The sequence below is a fragment of the Vipera ursinii genome (assembly GCF_947247035.1).
Source record: "Vipera ursinii genome assembly, chromosome: 6".
Taxonomy (NCBI): domain Eukaryota; kingdom Metazoa; phylum Chordata; class Lepidosauria; order Squamata; family Viperidae; genus Vipera; species Vipera ursinii.
The window spans coordinates 42,870,664-42,889,606 of NC_139515.1; the positions used below are offsets into that span (position 1 = coordinate 42,870,664).

At 35.4% G+C, this 18,943-nt stretch overlaps 1 protein-coding gene across 9 annotated transcripts in view; it reads right to left on the bottom strand.

The window, feature by feature from the left end:
- Positions 1-14,717: 14,717 nt before the first annotated feature.
- Positions 14,718-18,943, bottom strand: part of GRIP1 (glutamate receptor interacting protein 1) — a 341,679-nt gene continuing 337,453 nt past the window's right edge. For all 9 annotated transcript variants that reach the window (XM_083365574.1, XM_083365572.1, XM_083365568.1 and 6 more), the window contains 2 exons: positions 17,939-18,085; positions 14,718-16,577 (listed from right to left, as the gene is read on the bottom strand). In XM_083365574.1, the coding sequence (XP_083221700.1) occupies positions 16,341-16,577; positions 17,939-18,085 (384 nt within the window). In that variant the 3' untranslated portion in view covers positions 14,718-16,340. The remainder of the gene's footprint in view (positions 16,578-17,938; positions 18,086-18,943) is intronic.

Genomic DNA, 18,943 nt, shown 5'->3' on the forward strand with positions numbered 1-18,943 from the left:
TAACTCTTGGCACAGAACATGTTGGTGCCTCTGTCAAATACAGAGATGAGAATATTCCAAGTTCTCTGACTCTTACATTTTGGGCATGAGATGAGATGTATTTAGTAGAAGATAATCTGGGTAAAGTTTATACTTTTTCTGATGGGGATCTAGGAAAACCCACATATATTTTGCACATTGCCTTTGAATTTAAATGAGCACTTGGAATGCATGACTTCTAACATTAATTAAATGACCTTTTACAGCTATTAGATTTATTTTTTTTATGTTTGATCCAAAACTATTATTCTAGGAAGTTATTTTGAGAGGTCTCTTCTATAGCAGTAAGCTAATATAAGTGTCATGTGAATGATATATGTGCACATCTTACTGGGATCTTTGTGAAAGGGTAATTCTTTTGAATTTATGAGGTAGGAATATTATTTACCATCAATTACAGAAATATTTATTTAGTATTACCTTGAATTTATTAATTACTGTCTCATAAACTAATATATTACAATTTACTCCCTTATACTACTTGGAGGACCTTGAATAGGTTGAGACTTGGAGTGCCTAAATATAAAACCAATATTCTCAAGCGGAGGTTCTTAGCAGATAAAAACATACTATGTGAATGTGGAGAGATACATCTTTTGGTATGTCAGCTATTACCAGAAACGTACCGATAATGACTTATTTTTGCCAAGAAAATGGCTTCATTCTGGTTGTTTAAAGTTTGATCTAGACATGGAAGAAGAAGAAGAATTGCATTAAACTTCAGGAATTCACCTTTAGAATTTTATATAGCCTTATATTGCCCTCCTCACATAAGTAAACATAATATTTTTATTGTTTGTATGGTATGTGACTTGGAAGGAAGTCCTTCAATATATAGGTACAATCCCAGTACTGGGATGAATGAGCCCCTTCTTGGTTTCTTAAGCATTTAGTTTAGTTTAGTTTAGTTTATTAATATTTCTATACCGCCCTTCTCCCGAAGGACTCAGGGTGGTGTACAGGGCAAGAATAAAACATAAAGTTACAAAAATTAAAAAGTTATTAAATACATGCCCATAAAAAACAATAAATAGATTAATAAAACCCCCAATAAAATGATAATAAAAACCCCTGCAATCCCACCCTCAGGCCAGGCCGGCTTGTTCGAACAGGTATGTTTTCAGATCACGGCGAAAGGAGCGAAGATCCGGCGCCGTCCGGAGCTCAACCGGTAGCTGGTTCCAAAGCTCCGGAGCGCCCACAGAGAAAGATCTCCCCCTGGGGGCCACCAGTCTACATTCTCTGACCGGTGGCACCCTGAGGAGGCCCTCTCTGTGGGAACGCACAGGGCGAAGGGAAGTTGACGCCGGCAGCAGGTGCTCCCTAAGGTACTCCGGCCCCCTGCCATGTAGGGCTTTAAATACCATAACTAGTACCTTGAATCTCACCCGGAAGACAACTGGCAGCCAATGCAGCTCACGGAGCAGAGGTGTGACATGGGAGTATCTGGAAACTCCCAACACAACTCTCGCGGCTGCATTCTGTGCCAGTTGGAGCTTCCGGGTGGTCCTCAAGGGCAGCCCCATGTAGAGAGCGTTGCAGTAGTCTAGTCGTGAGGTCACGAGCGCGTGAGTGACCGTGCATAGATCATCCCGGCTTAGATAGGGCCGCAACTGGCGCACCAGGCGAACCTGGGCGAAAGCCCCCCTAGTCACAGCTCCTATATGGTCTTCCAGAGTGAGCCGTGAATCTAGGAGGACTCCCAAGTTGCGAGCCCTATCTACGGGGGGTAATAATTCGCCCCCCATAACGAGAGGTGGAATGTCCGAATAAACCCGGGATGAAGGTATGCAAAGCCACTCGGTCTTGTCGGGGTTGAGTTGAAGTCTGTTCCTCCCCATCCAAACCCGAACCGCCTCCAGGCAACGGGACATCACGTTGAGGGCATCACTGGGGTGGTTTGGGGTCGAAAAGAAAAGCTGGGTATCATCAGCATACTGATGATACCCAACTCCAAAGCCACGAATGATCTCACCCAGCGGTTTCATATAGATGTTGAACAGGAGAGGCGAGAGGACCGACCCCTGAGGAACTCCACAAATGAGAGACCTCGCGATCGACCTCTGCCCTCCTGCCAACACCGACTGCGAGCGTCCCCGGAGATAGGAGGAGAACCACTGCAAAACCGTGCCTCCCACTCCCAACCCCCGGAGACGCCGCAGCAAGATACCATGGTCGATGGTATCGAAAGCCGCTGAGAGGTCTAATAGGACCAGAACAGAGGAATGCCCCCTGTCCCGAGCCCTCCAGAGATCATTCACCAGCGCGACCAATGCCGTCTCCGTGCTGTACCCGGGCCTGAAACCCGATTGGCACAGGTCTAGATAATCCGCTTCATCCAGGACCAGAGGGAGCTGATGTGCCACCACACTCTCAACAACCTTCGCAAGAAAGCGAAGGTTGGAGACAGGACGAAAGTTGTTCAATATAGCTGGGTCCAAGGCAGGCCTCTTGAGGAGAGGCCTCACCACCGCCTCTTTCAAGACGGCAGGGAAGCAACCCTCACTCAAAGAGGCCAATATAACTGCCTGGAACCAGCTACGTGTCCTCTCCCGGGCTGCATAAACCAGCCAGGAAGGGCACGGGTCCAATAAACATGTGGTGGTGCTCAGCCTCCCCATGATCCTGTCCACTTCCTCCGGAGTCACAGAATCAAACTCCTCCCAGGTGATATCGACAAGACCACCCGTGTCCTGCTCGACAGACTCTGCCCAGTCAGAGTCCAGACCGGTCCGAATCCGAGCGATTTTGTCCGACAGATGCTGGTTAAACTCCTCGGCACGATACATCAACACTTACACATTTTGGTAAGCAAATCCTTCAGAAAATATTTCTTGAAGCTCACTCTTATGTCCTTTTGCATATCATATCCAGAGATAGAGAATCTGGGAGACGCAAGAGAAAATAGGAAAGGTTTAATATGAATTTCTATTACCTGGGTGGCAGCTAGCCCACTCCCCTTTTTAATGTTAGTGTTGACATTTTGACCTTTTATGGCTTCTTCCCCATTCCTTCCTTTCCCAGCCTTACATGTCTGGAGTTCATGATTCCTCTCCCTTTTTTTCTTCTTTCAATCTTAAGGTTTTCCTGATGTCTGGAATAATTTCACAGAATGTTTTCATCCTGGTTTGGGGCATCATTTTTTATTATATATTTTATTTTGTACTTTTAAATGGCCTTTATAGTCTGGAAAACAGAACTAATCCTATCCCTGGAGGATTTGGGATTGGAACATGCCTACTTGATTGGGAAGGTGAACCATCCTGAAAGAGTCCCTTGGAAGTCTTGCAGAATGCACATTTGTAGTAAGAACATTTAATTTAAGCCAATAGCTCAGAAAACAATTTACTAACATGGATAAAGTTGTTTTGTCTATAGTCAAAGACTGTGACCAAAAATTACTTGGCTTTCATTATTCTGAATCTTTGGATATAATTAAACTAAATATTGATTTCCCTTATATTACAGGAAAGACTACAAAATTATAAATGAACTCTGTTGCAAGCATTACTCAGAATATCCAATGGAGTATAGTCTATGTGTTTCTCTAACATTTTTTCTAACCAAATGTGAATTTTTGTAAAATATCTCCTTGCTTTAACACTTGTCCACCATATAAGATAATAAGTATCTGGTTTATGCTTACATTTCCAACATTTCTCTGACATATTTTAAAACATTTTTGTTAATCTTGTTGGTGGCAAGTGCCATCTATAAAACATTTTCTATAGGTTTTCTTTATAGGAGACTGACATTATCAATTTATAGTTTCTTTCCCACAAACTTGGCCACTTCTCTTAAGTCTATATTATATCCAAAATTCTTTCTCCATACTATCATGAATATTCCAATGATATCTTGAGGAGTGCAGATCACCATGATGAGCAGTTCATAAATGAACAATCAGACTAAATGTGATTCATTGGAGAAGAACAGACAACCTACTGTGTTATTTAAGCCAAGAAAACTAATGGATATTCACCAAAAATACCCTGATAGCACTACACTGCAAAAGATGAGTTTCCCAGTTTGGAAGGTATCCAAGAAACAACTGGGTTGTAATGGAGGGCAAGTAAATAGCAATAGTGTTTAAAGATGGACATTCAGCTACTGGGAAGATCCTGGAAAAGGTAATCAAGCAATGGGGCTGCAAGCACCTAGAACCCAGCAAAACTATTAGTAGAAGCCATGAGTTTGTCAAAAACAGATCTTGCCAGACAAACCTTATTGCGTTCTTTGACAGAGTGACTAAATTAATGGACAAGTAAAATGCTGTGGACACTGTATACGGTACTTGGACTTCAATGAGGCATTTGACAAAGTTCAGGTCCTCAAATCCTTATTCTTTTCCTTGCATATATACTCTTGTGCTTTTGTTTTGGGCCTGCCATTCTGCTGGGGGGGATGGGGGATATTTGCTTTTGCTTGGGATAACTTTCACTTTCTGCTTTTCTTCTCCCTTTATCCCCTTGAGAAAGAAATGTGTCTCCCTTATCAGGGAGCCGGTTACAGAGAAATGAAACTGGAGAAGACCTTGAGATGTGCACCAACTGTGCCAGTTACCTGCACAATATGCCACCTGTAGATTGGTTGGATTTCAAATGGACATTATGACTTTGGTGGAAGGAGAAATATTGCTGGTTTAACTATACCGTTTAAGTGGGAATTTCCCCAGATCTCGCCTTGGCTTCCCTACTGTCACTAACCCCCAATAAAAGTTTCCTTTTGAGACAATGCCTGTTTCAAGAGTTCTGCTTTCTTGGTTAGCTGAAGTGGGCCCTTACATAAGACAAGATCTGCATAGTACTCAACTTGGAGAAGCTGTTGCCCTACCGGGGGAGTCGCAACTAAATTTCACATGGAGGAATTCCAGGCAGAGAAATGGGCCAAGGATCTGTGCTTGAAACCAGATGAAAGCCTCTCCAGGGACCTGGAAAAAGCCGGACCTTCTGGTGAAGAAGATCAAGCCAGATGGTCACTCGGGGTCGGAAAAAAGGAAGGATGGGAAGAAAAAGCCCCGAAATTCACCCTTACCCAAGGTGGAGGAAAGAAAAAGGCAAAGAAGGAAATCCAGAACCTGCTCCTCCTGATAAAGATGGAGAAAAGTCAGAGTCAATGGAAACAGTGATGGAGTATGTGAAAAAAGCCCTCAATAAATTTAAGGTGCAGCAGAAAGAAAGCCCTGAACCAGAGGAAGAGTCAAAGGGTGATTGGAGGAAGAGGAATCAGAAGTCCGAGAGACGGCAGCAGCTGGTGCCAGGAAGCAGCACTGCAGCGACGCTGTCTGTTTCAAGGATCCAGAGGCAGACCACCCCAACCAGCCAAGGTAAAGCCGATCCTGATTGGAGTGAACTTTGATGGAGACTCGAAGTGATTGGGATACTTCTTGGCACAAGTGTTCACCTACATGCAAATCTATGGGAGAACACTGCCTACCAATGTCGAGAAGGCCCGGGTAGTTACCCTAGCTTTGGAAGGTGGAGCAGCTGACTGGATGGTGACCCTGTACAATTGCAACACACCCAAATTGTGAAATTTCAACCAGTTTATGGCTGCCCTCCACAGACATTTTGAAGACCAGCTGGCAGATAAGAAAGCCCAGGAATACATAAAAACAGTGAAGCAGGGAAAGAGACCAGTCGCTGAACACATTGAAGAATTCAGAGAGCTGGTCAAAGTAACATTGGCTTCTGTCCATGTATTTGGGAGTTTTGCCTCCAATAAAAGTTCATTACATACATTTTTCAATGGTCAACTTAATATATCTTGTAAACATTTATAAAACTCAACCAGGAGTCCATCTGGTCCCAGTGTTGTTTTTAATTTTTTTGTCTTTTTATTGCCTCTGTCAATTCCAACATTGTTATTTTTTCATTTAACATAGTGTTAAAGTTTTCTGGAATTTTTAGTAAATTATTTTCTTCCATATATTGAGTCATGTTGTCCCATGAAGTTTCTTTCTTGTCATACAGTTTCTCATAGTATTCTTTAATTTCTTTTTTATTGCTTAATTTTTAAATTGTAAACAGCCCTTTTCATTTACTAAATTGTTTATCAATTTTTTCTCCTTCTGTTTTTTAAGTTTATAAGCTAAACATCTTCCTGGTTTGTTTGCATTTTCAAAAAAGTTTTGCTTTGCCCTTTTAATTTTTTTAGCCAATTTTTCTGATTCTATTAAATTTAATTTATGTTTTATTATTTCCATTTGTCTTTTCAATATTTTCTTTTGTGGGTTTTTTTGTAGTTCAAGTTCTAATTTTTTTAATTCTTCTCTGAACAACTGACATTGTTGTCTCTTTTCTTTATTTTTTTTCGCCGTGTATGTTATCAGTACACCTCGAAAATATGCTTTGGCTTTATCCCATACATCTTGTAATGTATCTTTTTATTTTCTTTGAAGAAAAATTCCATTTCTTTTGTTGCTAAATCTATAAATGCTTTCTCTTTTAATATAGATTGATTCAAAGTCCATTTTAATTTTTTCTACATTCCTTTCCACACCATTTTTAAGGGATTATGATCTGCCCAAGTACCTACTAATTCTATTTCAATTTCCTGCATATTAACCCTTAATTCAGGCGCCATCCAAATCATATCAATTCTGGACCAAGAGTTATGACTATTAGAATAAAATGTTATTATGATTTTCATGGGTTCGTTTCTCTCCAGATATTTTGTATACCAATTTCCTCTATCATATTGAAAAAAGTCTTAGGTAATCTTTTTCTTCTTTGTTTCCCTGATTTACTGCTTTTATAGTCTAATGTCCCATCTACTATTGCATTGAAATACCCAATTAAGTATATATTTTGATATTCCATTTCGACTATTTTTCTGTGAAGGTTTTGATAAAATTCTTCGTTTGTTATTTGGTGCATATATTGCTATCAAAAGTATCTGTTTTTGATTTAAAAATATTTCTAGCATTAATATTCTTCCTTCTTCAGCTGCATAAATCATTTTGGAATCTATTATCTCTGTGACATATATAACAACTCTTTTTTTTATTGAGCTGATGTGTAATAAAGTTTTCCAAGTTTTGGATTTTCCAAAAAAATATGTTGTTTTTTATGTGCGTCTCTTGCAGACAAATTATATCAATGTTTAATTTCTGTAGTTGTTTGAAAATTGTTTTCCTTTTTGATGGGGAATTCAATCCATTTATATTCACTGAAAAAATTACATTTTTCTTCTCCATTTTGGTTTACTTATATTTAGATCTTGTGGATCTCGTAATCCTCTGCTCTCTTACTATTCCCTCATCTTCTTGATTCATCTTCTCTTTTTCCTCTTCCACCTGTGTAATTGTTTCCTCTATTGTTTGTTCTGTCTGTTTCTAGCTTTTTCCATCCTCTTGTTGATACTGTATTCTTTCTCCCAGAAATGCTCTATATCTTTCAGCAAAATCCTCTGCCTTCCACACTGAGTCCAAACGATATCTTGTTTTATTCCAATTGATTAAAATCCCTTCTGGCATCAGCCATCTAAAATTTACTCCTTTTGCAATCAGCTTTGTAGTCAAGAAATGATATTGTCTTTGAGTATCTCTTATTCTCTTGGGAATCTGTTTCAGCACTACTATTTCTTTATCTTTATATTGTAATGGATCATCTCTAACTCTTCTTAATATCTCATCCCTCATTGTTTTCCTCATAAATCTTACATGGACGTCTCCGGGTAATTTGTGTTTCCTTGCGTAATTTGAATTCATTCTAAATATTTCATCCACTTCTTGCTGCATCTCCAGTCTTTCTATTTATAGGGCCCCTGCTAATAGATTAATAATCACTTCTGCTATATTTTCCTCTTTATCTTCGGGTATGTTCTGGAACCTCAAATAGTGTACCTCCTTCTCCATTTCCAAAGCAGCGACCACTTCTTCTAGGTTTTGATTTGCTTGTTCTAATCTTTCATTCTCTGTTGTTAGTGCTTCATTTTTTCCCCAGTATATTATCAAGCATCAGTGTTAACATGGATAAAAGAATGGATAACTCTTAAAAATAAAAGATTGCTGTATCTGGAGGAACATGACCTGCAACTTGGTTGGCATGCTTTTCTATGGTATGGGAAAAATAAAATACGTAAATACTTCCAAAACCACTATATCAGAAATGCATTATTATTAACTTGGAAAAAATAAAATGTAAAATTTATTTGAAAATTCCAGGATGGCTTTCAACAATGGAAGCATTCATACATCCAAATCTAGTCAGTCTCGATATAATATGGACATACAAAGATATTTTAAATTCTGAAGGGACCTTAAAATCCAGGCAAGAGATGGAAAATCAGGGGATTGATTTAACATGGTGGTCACATTCACAAATGCAAGTCATATATGATAAAGATATTATACAGTATGGATTTTACAAAGAACAGACTATGTTTGATCAGACATTATTAACTTCTGATGAAAAGTTAATTAAAAATGTACAATTTCTTATTAAATTTCAAAATAGTGTTTTGAAATAAAAATAGACTCTAGATAAGAACTGAAATTAAGTTGCTATCTGCTCAGAGTTGCCTGAACAGGAGACTGGCAGCTAATAAATTGGATGAATAAATGAAAAAAATATGTTAGCTTCAGTTTCTTGTTTCTTTTTGGTGCCCTCAAGTCAGCATTGACTTCTGGAGATTAGTCCCCACAGTTTTCTTGGCAACGATTTTTGGTTTTCCACTCCCTTCTTCAAAAATAAAAACACTTCCTAAGGTTGGAACTTTTATTTGTCATCATATTCAGCAGCCCTATGTTTCTGTCTTTCAATTACGGTATATATGTGTGATGTACTTAGTCTTTCACAATCTCTTGAGAAGGAATTAACCCAGCAGCACTTAAAAGTAATGGCAATACCTCTAAGCATATTTCCAGTGCTCAAGAATAATATGATAGGAAAGGAAGAGGAAACTTTTGATCTATTTGATCTATTTTCAGCATTGCAAAGAAGATAATATTCATTTAAAAAGCAGAAATTTCTTGGACAGCATTCCTTGGCCAGGGGTGGAGGGGTGAATATTCAGTTAATTTCTTCTCCTTGGTAAGTTTGCCAAAGAAAAGGATTGACATCATGTCTGCACAGCCGATGTCTTCAAGGATGCCTCTTCATGCTTTGCAATGTTTTTTTTTTCTTTTTACTTTTTGCATGTTAATTGCTGGCGGTGTGCTGGAATTTAGATACTTTCCCTCCTCGTGGAATCTTAACCAATTTAATAACACCGGAGGAGTGTGTTGAAATAATTAATCATTCCATATGGAAAAGACAAACAGCAACAAGTTTTTTTTTTAGATTACTGAGAAAATGAGTTAGTGATTTAACTATATTGAACTTCTACTAAAAAGACTGTATATATTATTAACTTGAAAAGACTTTATATCTATTTCTTCTGCACTCTGCATACAATTCTCGGCTATGTTAAAAGCTTAGAAACCTCTTTCCCCCCCCCTCTACTCTGTGAATTTGTATATCAATACTATTTCTCCTGCCAGCTGCTTAGTTTTGCTTTTGGAGTAGGCCTCAATGGTACTACATCCACACGGAGAGAAGTTAGCAGTGAGGTACCACAAGGCCCCGTTTTAGGCCCAGTAATCTTCAATATCTTCATAAATGACTTAGATGAAGGAATAGATGGGGAAATCATCAAATTTGCAGATGACACTAAACTGGCAAGAACAGCCAACACCCCAGAAGACAAGCTCAGGATCCAAAAAGTTCTTGACAATCTTGAACAATGGGCAGTATCCAACAAAATGAATTTTAATGTGGAGAAAAGCAAAGCTTTACATTTTTCTGAACACTTACTCACCTATTCTTTTCAGTATTGGTGTGTAATTGGAGACTACAATGAGTTAGTAACCTCACAAGTGAATCGATCAGCTGATAAAGGAATTAAAGAAACACAAGAGAAACTGCCCCAAACTTTTTTCGAGCTTCATCGAAGTCTGGAGGTGTAAAAATGGACTAAAAAAAAAAAGACTTTACTTTCTTTTCAGAGAGACACAAATCCTTTTCTACAATTGATATGATTACAAAAAAACTGCTTCACAAAACAACTAAAGTTATTATTCTTCCTAAAAAAAATTCTGACCATAATCCAGTGTCTTTACATCTTAAATTTGATCCTCAGTCTTTTAAATGGAGATTAAATGAGTCTGTTTTGCAGAGACCACAGATTGTTAAAGAATGTAAAAAAGTACTTCAAGACTATTTTAATAATAATTTTGGTAAGGGAACCAATTTGACAACAGTTTGGGATGCTTGTAAGGCTTTGATATGAGGACATTTTATACAATACAGCAATTAAGAGGAAGATGGATGAAAAAAATCCAAAATGTGCTACAAGAAATTAAACTGAAGGAGAGGGAATTCTAGAATTCACCAGAAGATCTTAACATACTTAATCAACTTAAATTATTGTAAGAACAAATTTCTTTGTTCACTGTTTCAGATACTGAAAAGAAACTTAAATGTACAAAACAACACTTTTTGCAAATAAAGCAGGGACATGATTGGCATACAAACTAAAACAGACTAAAAAGATGATAACTAAGCTTCAAGAGGGGAATAAGACTTATATGTATGAATAATAAAAACATTCAAATACTGTTTTGGAATTATACCAATTTATATAAAGAACAAGAAATCTCTTTAGATACTATGGAGGAGTATATAACAACTAAAAAATTTCCTAAACTATCAGAAAACTACTAGCAAATTTTGAATAGTCCAATAATAACTTTTGAAATAATAGAAGTAATTAAAAAAGATAAAACAGGCAAAGCTCCGGGACCAGATGGCCTACTGAGCAGATTCTATAAAATTTTTGAAGATCAACTAGTTCTTCCGATGAAGGACTTAATGAATTCTATCTTACAGGGGAATCGTATACCAGACTCTTGGAAGGATGCCTACATTTCTTTAATACCCAAAGATGGACTGGATTTAACTTCTGTGAAGAACTATAGGCCAATTTCTCTCCTTGATAATGACTACAAACTCTTCATATCTATTTTAGCTGAGAGACTTTAAAAAGTTTTACAGGGTTATATACATGAAGACGAGTGTGCTTTATTACCTGATAGACAATTAAAAGATAATATAAGAATAATTTTGAATATAATTGAATATTTACAGCAACTTGGTGACAAACAGGTTGCATTAGTCTTTTTGGATGCAGAAAAAGTTTTTGATAACTTGAATTGGGCCTTTATGTTTAAAGATGGATTTTGGATTGGGCTTTTTACAGGGTCTGAAGTCCATCTATACACTCCAGAAAGCTGGAATCATGGTGAATGGAGACTTTACAAAACCATGTGAAATCCAGAAGGGAACAAGACAGGGGTGTCCTTTATCCCCTTTATTATTTATTCTAGTGATGGAACTGTTAAATAGAGATATTAGACAGGATAACAGAGCAAAAGGACTACAAATTAAAATTCATAATTACAAATTACATGCATTTGCCGATGATTTGGTATTGATTGTGCAAGCCCAGCTAGAGAATATTGAACATGTTATGAGGATGATTAAAATGTTTGGAGAAATGGCGGGTTTAGAATAAATAAAAGATGACAATACTGACTAAGAACATAAAGGTGGAAGATCAGAAGAAATTGGACTTTAAAACTGGTTTTAAAGTTGTGAAAAAGGGACAGTACTTGGGGTGACTCTCACTGAGGAAAATTCTAAGCTTTACAAAAATAATTATGGTAAAATATGAAAGGAGATAAAACTGGATTTAAATATATGGCAAAAATTAGATTTGTCATTAATGGGAAGAATTTCGGTAATTAAAATGAATGTACTACTTAGAATGTTATTTTTATTTCAGACTATACTGATATTGATTAGAGATTCCACTTTCAAACAGTGGCAGAAAGATATATCTAAATTTATTTGGCAAAATGAAAAACCAAGAATTAAATATAAGCTGCTTGCTACAAGATTCTAAAGATAGAAGAGATCTGGGTTTGCTGGATCTTAGATTATATTATGATACTTGTTGTCTGGTATGGTTAAAAGATTGGATAACTTTAAAAAAAATCAAGGCTGTTAAACCTTGAAGGTTTTGATTTGAGACTTGGGTGACATGCCTGTCTGTGATATGACAAAGTAAAAGTGAACCCTGGTTTTAAGATTCATGCTATTAGCTATTAGACATGAATAGAACAGAGATGATTTTGGAATGTAAATGGGTGACATATTGAGACTTATTAATATTTAAAAAAAGGATTTAAGATAAAGACAAGAAAACAATTAGTAAGTAAGTGAAGGATTTGCTTGTGATTGGTTTACCGTAATTATAGAATTTTTGAAAGATTTGATAAAAAAGTTTTGTTTTCACAGAAACTAAATCTGAATTGGATGTTAATCTACAGTATGTTCTGGAGATGACTTGATTTCTTGATTTCTAAAGTATATAAAGTATATGACTTGATTTCTTGATTTCTAAAGTATATAAAATGTTACTTAAGGTGAACCTAAAAATGAATACATTAAAGAGTGATTGGTAAAATGGGCAAATTTTTTGGAGTGTAATGCTAGATAAATGGGAGAAATGTATGGACAAATGGATTAAAATTCACATTAAATTATAGTTTGAAAGAAAACTTTTACAAAATGATGTATCATTGTTACCGGACCCCAGATAAACTAGCACAAATGTATAAAGGAATCCCATCTAATAAGCACTGGAAATGTAATCAAAATCCAGGTTCATTTTATCATATGTGGTGGTCGTGCAAATATATGAAAACATACTGGATAAACATAACAATGACAATGCAAAAAATATTTAAGATACAAATCTTAATGAAAACTGAAGCTTTTCTTTTAGGTATGATGGACAAGCCAATTGAAAAACAATCTGGGGTGCTATTCCTTCACATGGTGATAACTGCGAGGATTGTACTTACCAAACACTTTTAGCACCCAGCCAGGATGGATCCTACCTACATGTTAAATGTAAATATTAAATTTATCACTTTTTCTTTTTTTGTACACTATTCTTTGCTGTTGTTACGGTTAAATGTATGCTTTTGTTTTGTTTCATTTTGTTTTATTGTTTTGTATTTTATTCTCTTTGATAAAACAATAAACAAGAAATAAGAAGCTACATACATACCAAACATATTAATTTATAATATAAATTTTAGTTGGATGCTGTAGGTCTACATTTCTCCCAGGGAGAGGAAAGAATAATAATTGCACTTTTACATTTTGTAGGAATGTCTTAAAGATATTATTAAATATTTGTCAATCATCTTCTTCCTAACCAGATTATTTCACCTGAGTTTTTCAGAGGATTCTCTTCATTAAAATAATTCTTATAAAAAGGGCAAAACTGTTGTTTGGAAGTATTCAAAAGATGTCAAGTTTCCGACGTATAGGCTTTTCAAGTGACTCTGAGACATTGTTTACCTTAAAAGTCCTTTATTAGCCTAATACACCAACAAACGCTTGCTCGAAGGAAGCTGGAATCTGAAATCTCTGCCCCTTGCACAATATATTAAAACACAATTCTCCACCTTTCTAATTTTGTCATTAGTCATATTCTCCAATTAATTTAAAGAATCAGTTTCCCTTCAGTTAGAAAACCCACCAAGGTCTTATCTTCTCTAGTTAGAGATGGCCTTGAAAGGTGCAATCCTACTCGTCCCCCCTCCCAACCTTAAACTAAATCTCTTAAAGCAATACACAAGTTTAACATATGAAATGGCTACTTCTTCATCATTTGTCAAGCAGTGTTAGCAGCGTTGACAAATGAGTTATGACAAAATTTCAATTTCATGGATACACGTAGCATATTCCACATGCAATAAACAAATTTCCATCTTATTTCAGCTACGCCTGAAATAATGGACAAATCCATTGCATTTAAAGTAGCCTGGATGAGGAAGTTGTATTTATATTAACTTTATGTCTTGGCAATTTTCATTTGCTTAATGACATCATTTTACAAATAATATAGTGACAAAAATGTTCTTTTGCTTAATAATGATCATGACTGCATAATTTGATTAACAGGGGAGTAACTGATAGCTGCTTCCATTCTCTTGTAATGTGACTTCACTGTATTTTGGTATTTGTTTTTGTGTGCAAAAGAAATGTAATAGTAAATAACCTCTTGAAAATTGAAATATTCCAATTTTGGTTTTGTGCAGTGTACAATACTTACTTATATTACCAGGAAGCAGTTCTTTTGTTGAGGCATACTTATACACAGTTTTAGATGTTCAAACTCTCTACTGGGAATTTAACTCACTGGCCATTGCATTTTGGATATACAGGGCATTATCTTTGGAGCTACTATACCTGATAAGTCCCAAGTAAAGATTAAGTTGGCCAGGTATTGCCTCCTAGGAGTCAATCTAAATTGCTTATCACCATACACTAAGTTGTTTACACTGTGTAAACATAGAGAAGTGCCATCGCCCAAGGAAGGAAGAAGTCACATAAAACTTCCTAAATAGAGGCATGACATAATATATTTATATTTTTCTTGAATGCTTAAAAAATAAATGTGCTTTTCTTTATGCATTGTATTTGTTGCACTAAATCCTAAATTTCATGGGGTAAATAATAATCACACAACTTGGATTGGATGATATAGTGAAACAAAATTTTCCCCACAATCTGTTTGTCTAAATAAAATTTTTCACTATACGATGAAGTTTGCAGCTCCACCTTTGCAAGTTGCCTTGACTCATTTTTTTGCCCATTTCCACTCTTCCATAATGGTAAAAGAAGTCATGTTCCATAAGTTTTCTTCTGCATCTACTTTTAAGATCCAGACTACTGTCTTTAAATATGTTTATTATTTTTTTTACATTTTCCATACAAATTTTTAACAATTTGAGTACCCAGAAACCATACAGATGATAAATATCATGCTATTAAAGTATTAAATTTGTACAAAAATACTTTAGTTTAATACTCATTGTTACAAATAAAAATACGTATTAAGTGGTTCATGGTATGGATTTCAATTTCATTTAAATTATTTTTTCTTCTGGCAGTGCTGGAATGTGAGAAAATATCATGGGAGTGCATAGGGCGTAGAAACTTGCTCTCTAATAAGTGAAGAAAAGAGTATTATGGGTATTTTGACAATTCAGAGAGACCCCCAAAATTGTGGTAAGATGTAAAGGCTCAACGTTATCACAGAAAAATCCGGTGTCTTTCCAGTCACTAAGTAACATTAATTATCAAGACAATACAGTGAACAAACCAAAGCAGCTGCTGATGGGTCTCAAAAGCAACTAGCAGTATTTTATTGCTTTGAATGAAAAACAGGACAGAATTTGGGAATATCTGGGTAAAACATATTTACATTTTAAAATTAAGTCTTCAAATGGCAGAGTCAATGAGAGCTCCAACAAAGTATTTAAATAGATACTTTAAATCAATACACATTTCATTTTCTTTTTTTAAAAAATCCTGTGTTGCTGTACAAGTTTATTTATATACTGTATGTGTTCCCTAAACACTGCAGTTCATATGTTTTTGCATCAGTATTATTTTGCTACTGGAATTCAGTTAAGAAAAAAATGTACTTGAACGTTTTTCTTATTAAACCTTGTTCCCATAAGACTTATTGTTTTTAAACAAAAAATCATTATATGTTCCAAATACCTAAAAGTACGAAATACATACAGGCTGCATGACATATCCTATTCAATATATCATTGCATAGGGAATAATGTAATTTCTAATAAATCATATTATAACAGTATCTAAAGTTTTACCCTCCAGGATCCTGTGTGCACCTTTACTAAAATGATTGCAGAACAAGTAACAGTTTTTCGTTCCCCCCCTTTTTTTTTGTTTAGCAGAGGTAACAGATGTACACTTTCTTAAACAATAACTATGATACAATAATCTTTTGGGCATAGAGATAATATTTTGATATTCCTTCCTTCAATTAGCTCATTTTTAATATAAATTTTGATTAAAAAAACTCATGTTCCAAGTTGGGGATACTCTTTTCAGAGACTTGATGCGGGTTGAAAAGAGCTCAGTTTCATTTACAATGTTTCTTTTGATTAATTTACATGAAGAAAGTTACTTTTGTCATTACTTTCTCTTGCATGTCGAATTCAAGTTGAAATGGCACTATTTGTGGTTATAAAAAAAGTGAGAAGAAAACTCGATTGGGAAGAAAGCAGCAAAGAATGAGCCTTGAGAAATAATCAGAATCTTCCCTGTGTGCTTCTCAACATTAGATAGTATCTGTGTTTCCAGTGTATCAGACATATTTAAAAAAAATAGCACCATTTAAATCTCTTGGACTGAAACAGTTTTTGGCTATAAAGTGTTCATAGGCTCCCATTTCATCTCTGAACCTGTGTTATGTCCGCTTTGTTGAAGGAAGGCATTGTTTGGATGGTTCCATTGTCCTGTTGGGAAAGTCTGGTGTTCTGAGCTCTTCTTTTGGGAAGCTAATGGGTTGCGACTAATAACAAGTTCTAATTTATTACCAGACTCTGCTATTAGGGGTACAACTAGGCAGCAGTCAAAGTCTCTCGTCCGAACATGATTTACCTGAAAAGGAAAAAAATTAAGAATGTTTTCAACAAAAAAAAAGACAAGTCAAGCAAGCCAATAAAAGATGGTCTTATGTTTTTCTTAGATGAAAGATAATATAAGACAGTTTAGGCCCAGGCAAATAAAAAGCTTGAAATAAGATAATGAATTAAACTGAGTGTAATTTTGTAAGCTAATAAGTTTAATTAATTTTTTCCCCATTCTAACTTAATTCAGAAGTGTCACAGTGTTTAGCAATATTGTGTAAAGAGAACAAATACACAGTTGCAGCTGTGCAGCAAAGACTACTGTATTTACATAAATAATTCTAATTTAGAATTTAGAATTATTTAGGACTATTTCCCAAAAGAAGAGTAAACTGTATTTACATAAATAATTCTAATTTAGAATTTAGAATTATTTAGGACTATTTCCCAAAAGAAGAGTAAAAAAGAACAAAGAGTAAAAATCCTATGAAATGATCATTTTTTCTACCTTAGTCATTAATTAATTACTTAATTAATCAATCCACTCACTCATTTCCAGCATTCATATACTTCCACTGCATAAGGGCTCCTGATGTTTTAGAAAAACTGCCATATATATTTGAATTATTTAAGTTGAACTGCCTAAAATAAGAAACTTCATTTGGAGAATTCTCTCTATCTGCATTTATCAGCTATTCTCTTTCACACGCAGTTTTCTCACAGAAAACTACACATACATTGTAGCAATCTCCTCTTTCCTTTAGCAGAAAGCAGAAAAATAAAGGAAAAATAGGATAGAGACAGGATGCAGGGTAAGGATAGCTGTATTGGGAAGGGTCTATAAGAGAAAGGGGAAACAGAACAAAGTGCAGATGAGGCAAGAGAAACTGAAAATTAGTAAGGAAAGAAAAGAGAAGTGAGTCCTATGCAGGTATTCCAAATGGGATTAAAATTCATTAGAAAACAGTTCCACCTAAACTATAGCTAATCTTCAAATTAATCTGCAAAGGAATCCCACTTTTAAGTAACTACATTTACAGTCACATATATATCTCCTTCTCACTTCTTCCTTCACTTCCTTCTTTTCATCGAATAACACCACTCAACTTGTAGGTTAATTACTTTATCTATTTTTATATTGCACAAAAAAGCACCTTTCTATCAGATATTTAATGACACTGGTATCTATCCTATTCATGGATAGAATGGAATTTTCCAAAGTACATTCCCCCTTATTTGGGTTACAAAATAAGCGAATGAGAAAGCAGAACTCCATTTGCACAATTTCGTATAGAATATCCTCAAATGTCTGAATGTTGAGCTTAACTGCTTAAATGTCTGCTTAACATAAACCCTTAACTGAGTTCAAAATTATATAATGTTTCACACTACCTGTAGTAGTCTGTCATATGGCTTCAAACCACCTACATCTCCAGGTCCATCTGGCCGGATATTTTTAACATATACACCTTTTTCCAATAAGCCATCAGAGACACTGAATCCAAAGTCCTCCATATCAGAATCCTTGTATAAAGTTATCTGTCAAGGGATAAGGAAATTCCTCATGACTTTGTTAAAAATTCAGAAATACTTTTCTGCTTAATCTTCCCACATTTTCTCATAGGGTAAGCATGAGCAATAGTTTCTTTCTGGCATTTCCCACTCATTTCCTTTCCTTGCCCCTTTTCATTATATTAATGGAAAAAATAATATTAATAAAAAACCTTTTTTGCACCAAGATCTAGAATACTGAGGGAAGATCATACCAAGATTATAAGTTACTTTAATTTAGTAAGTTTTAAAAGAGAACAAATCTTTGCAAATTAATCTTATATCATTTTTGAAATCAGATAACTTCCTTGGTAGATTGGGGGAGTACCATAAGCATAATACGTTGCAAAACAGCTGACATACTACAAGTCAGCAAATGCATGGCTGACTCAAAATACAAATTCAGCATATTTCTCATATAACTGGAGTAGAGAATTGAAGGAGTAGGAGAAGATTTATCCTGAATTCTATTCTCCAACATTTTCATTCATTTTTTAGATGGTAAGAAATAGGAGATCGTTAATACTCTGGAATAAGATTCAAAATCATATTAATATATTATAGAGATGAGCTGAAAATATCAATGAAACTAATACAGAAACATAAAATTCTACACAGATATATAATTGACAGATCTTGGCAACACTACTTGTGAAAATGTCTTGGAATAGTAGATTATTGCACACTCTTTATTACAAAGATGTGATGTGGCTATAAAAGGAAAACACATCAACAGAAGTATAATTTTTAAATCAGTAGAAGTATTCCATTATATTCTATTTAGCTGTACTCCACCTAGAGCATTGTGTCCCGGGCATCATACTTTTAAGAAGCATCGACAAAAAT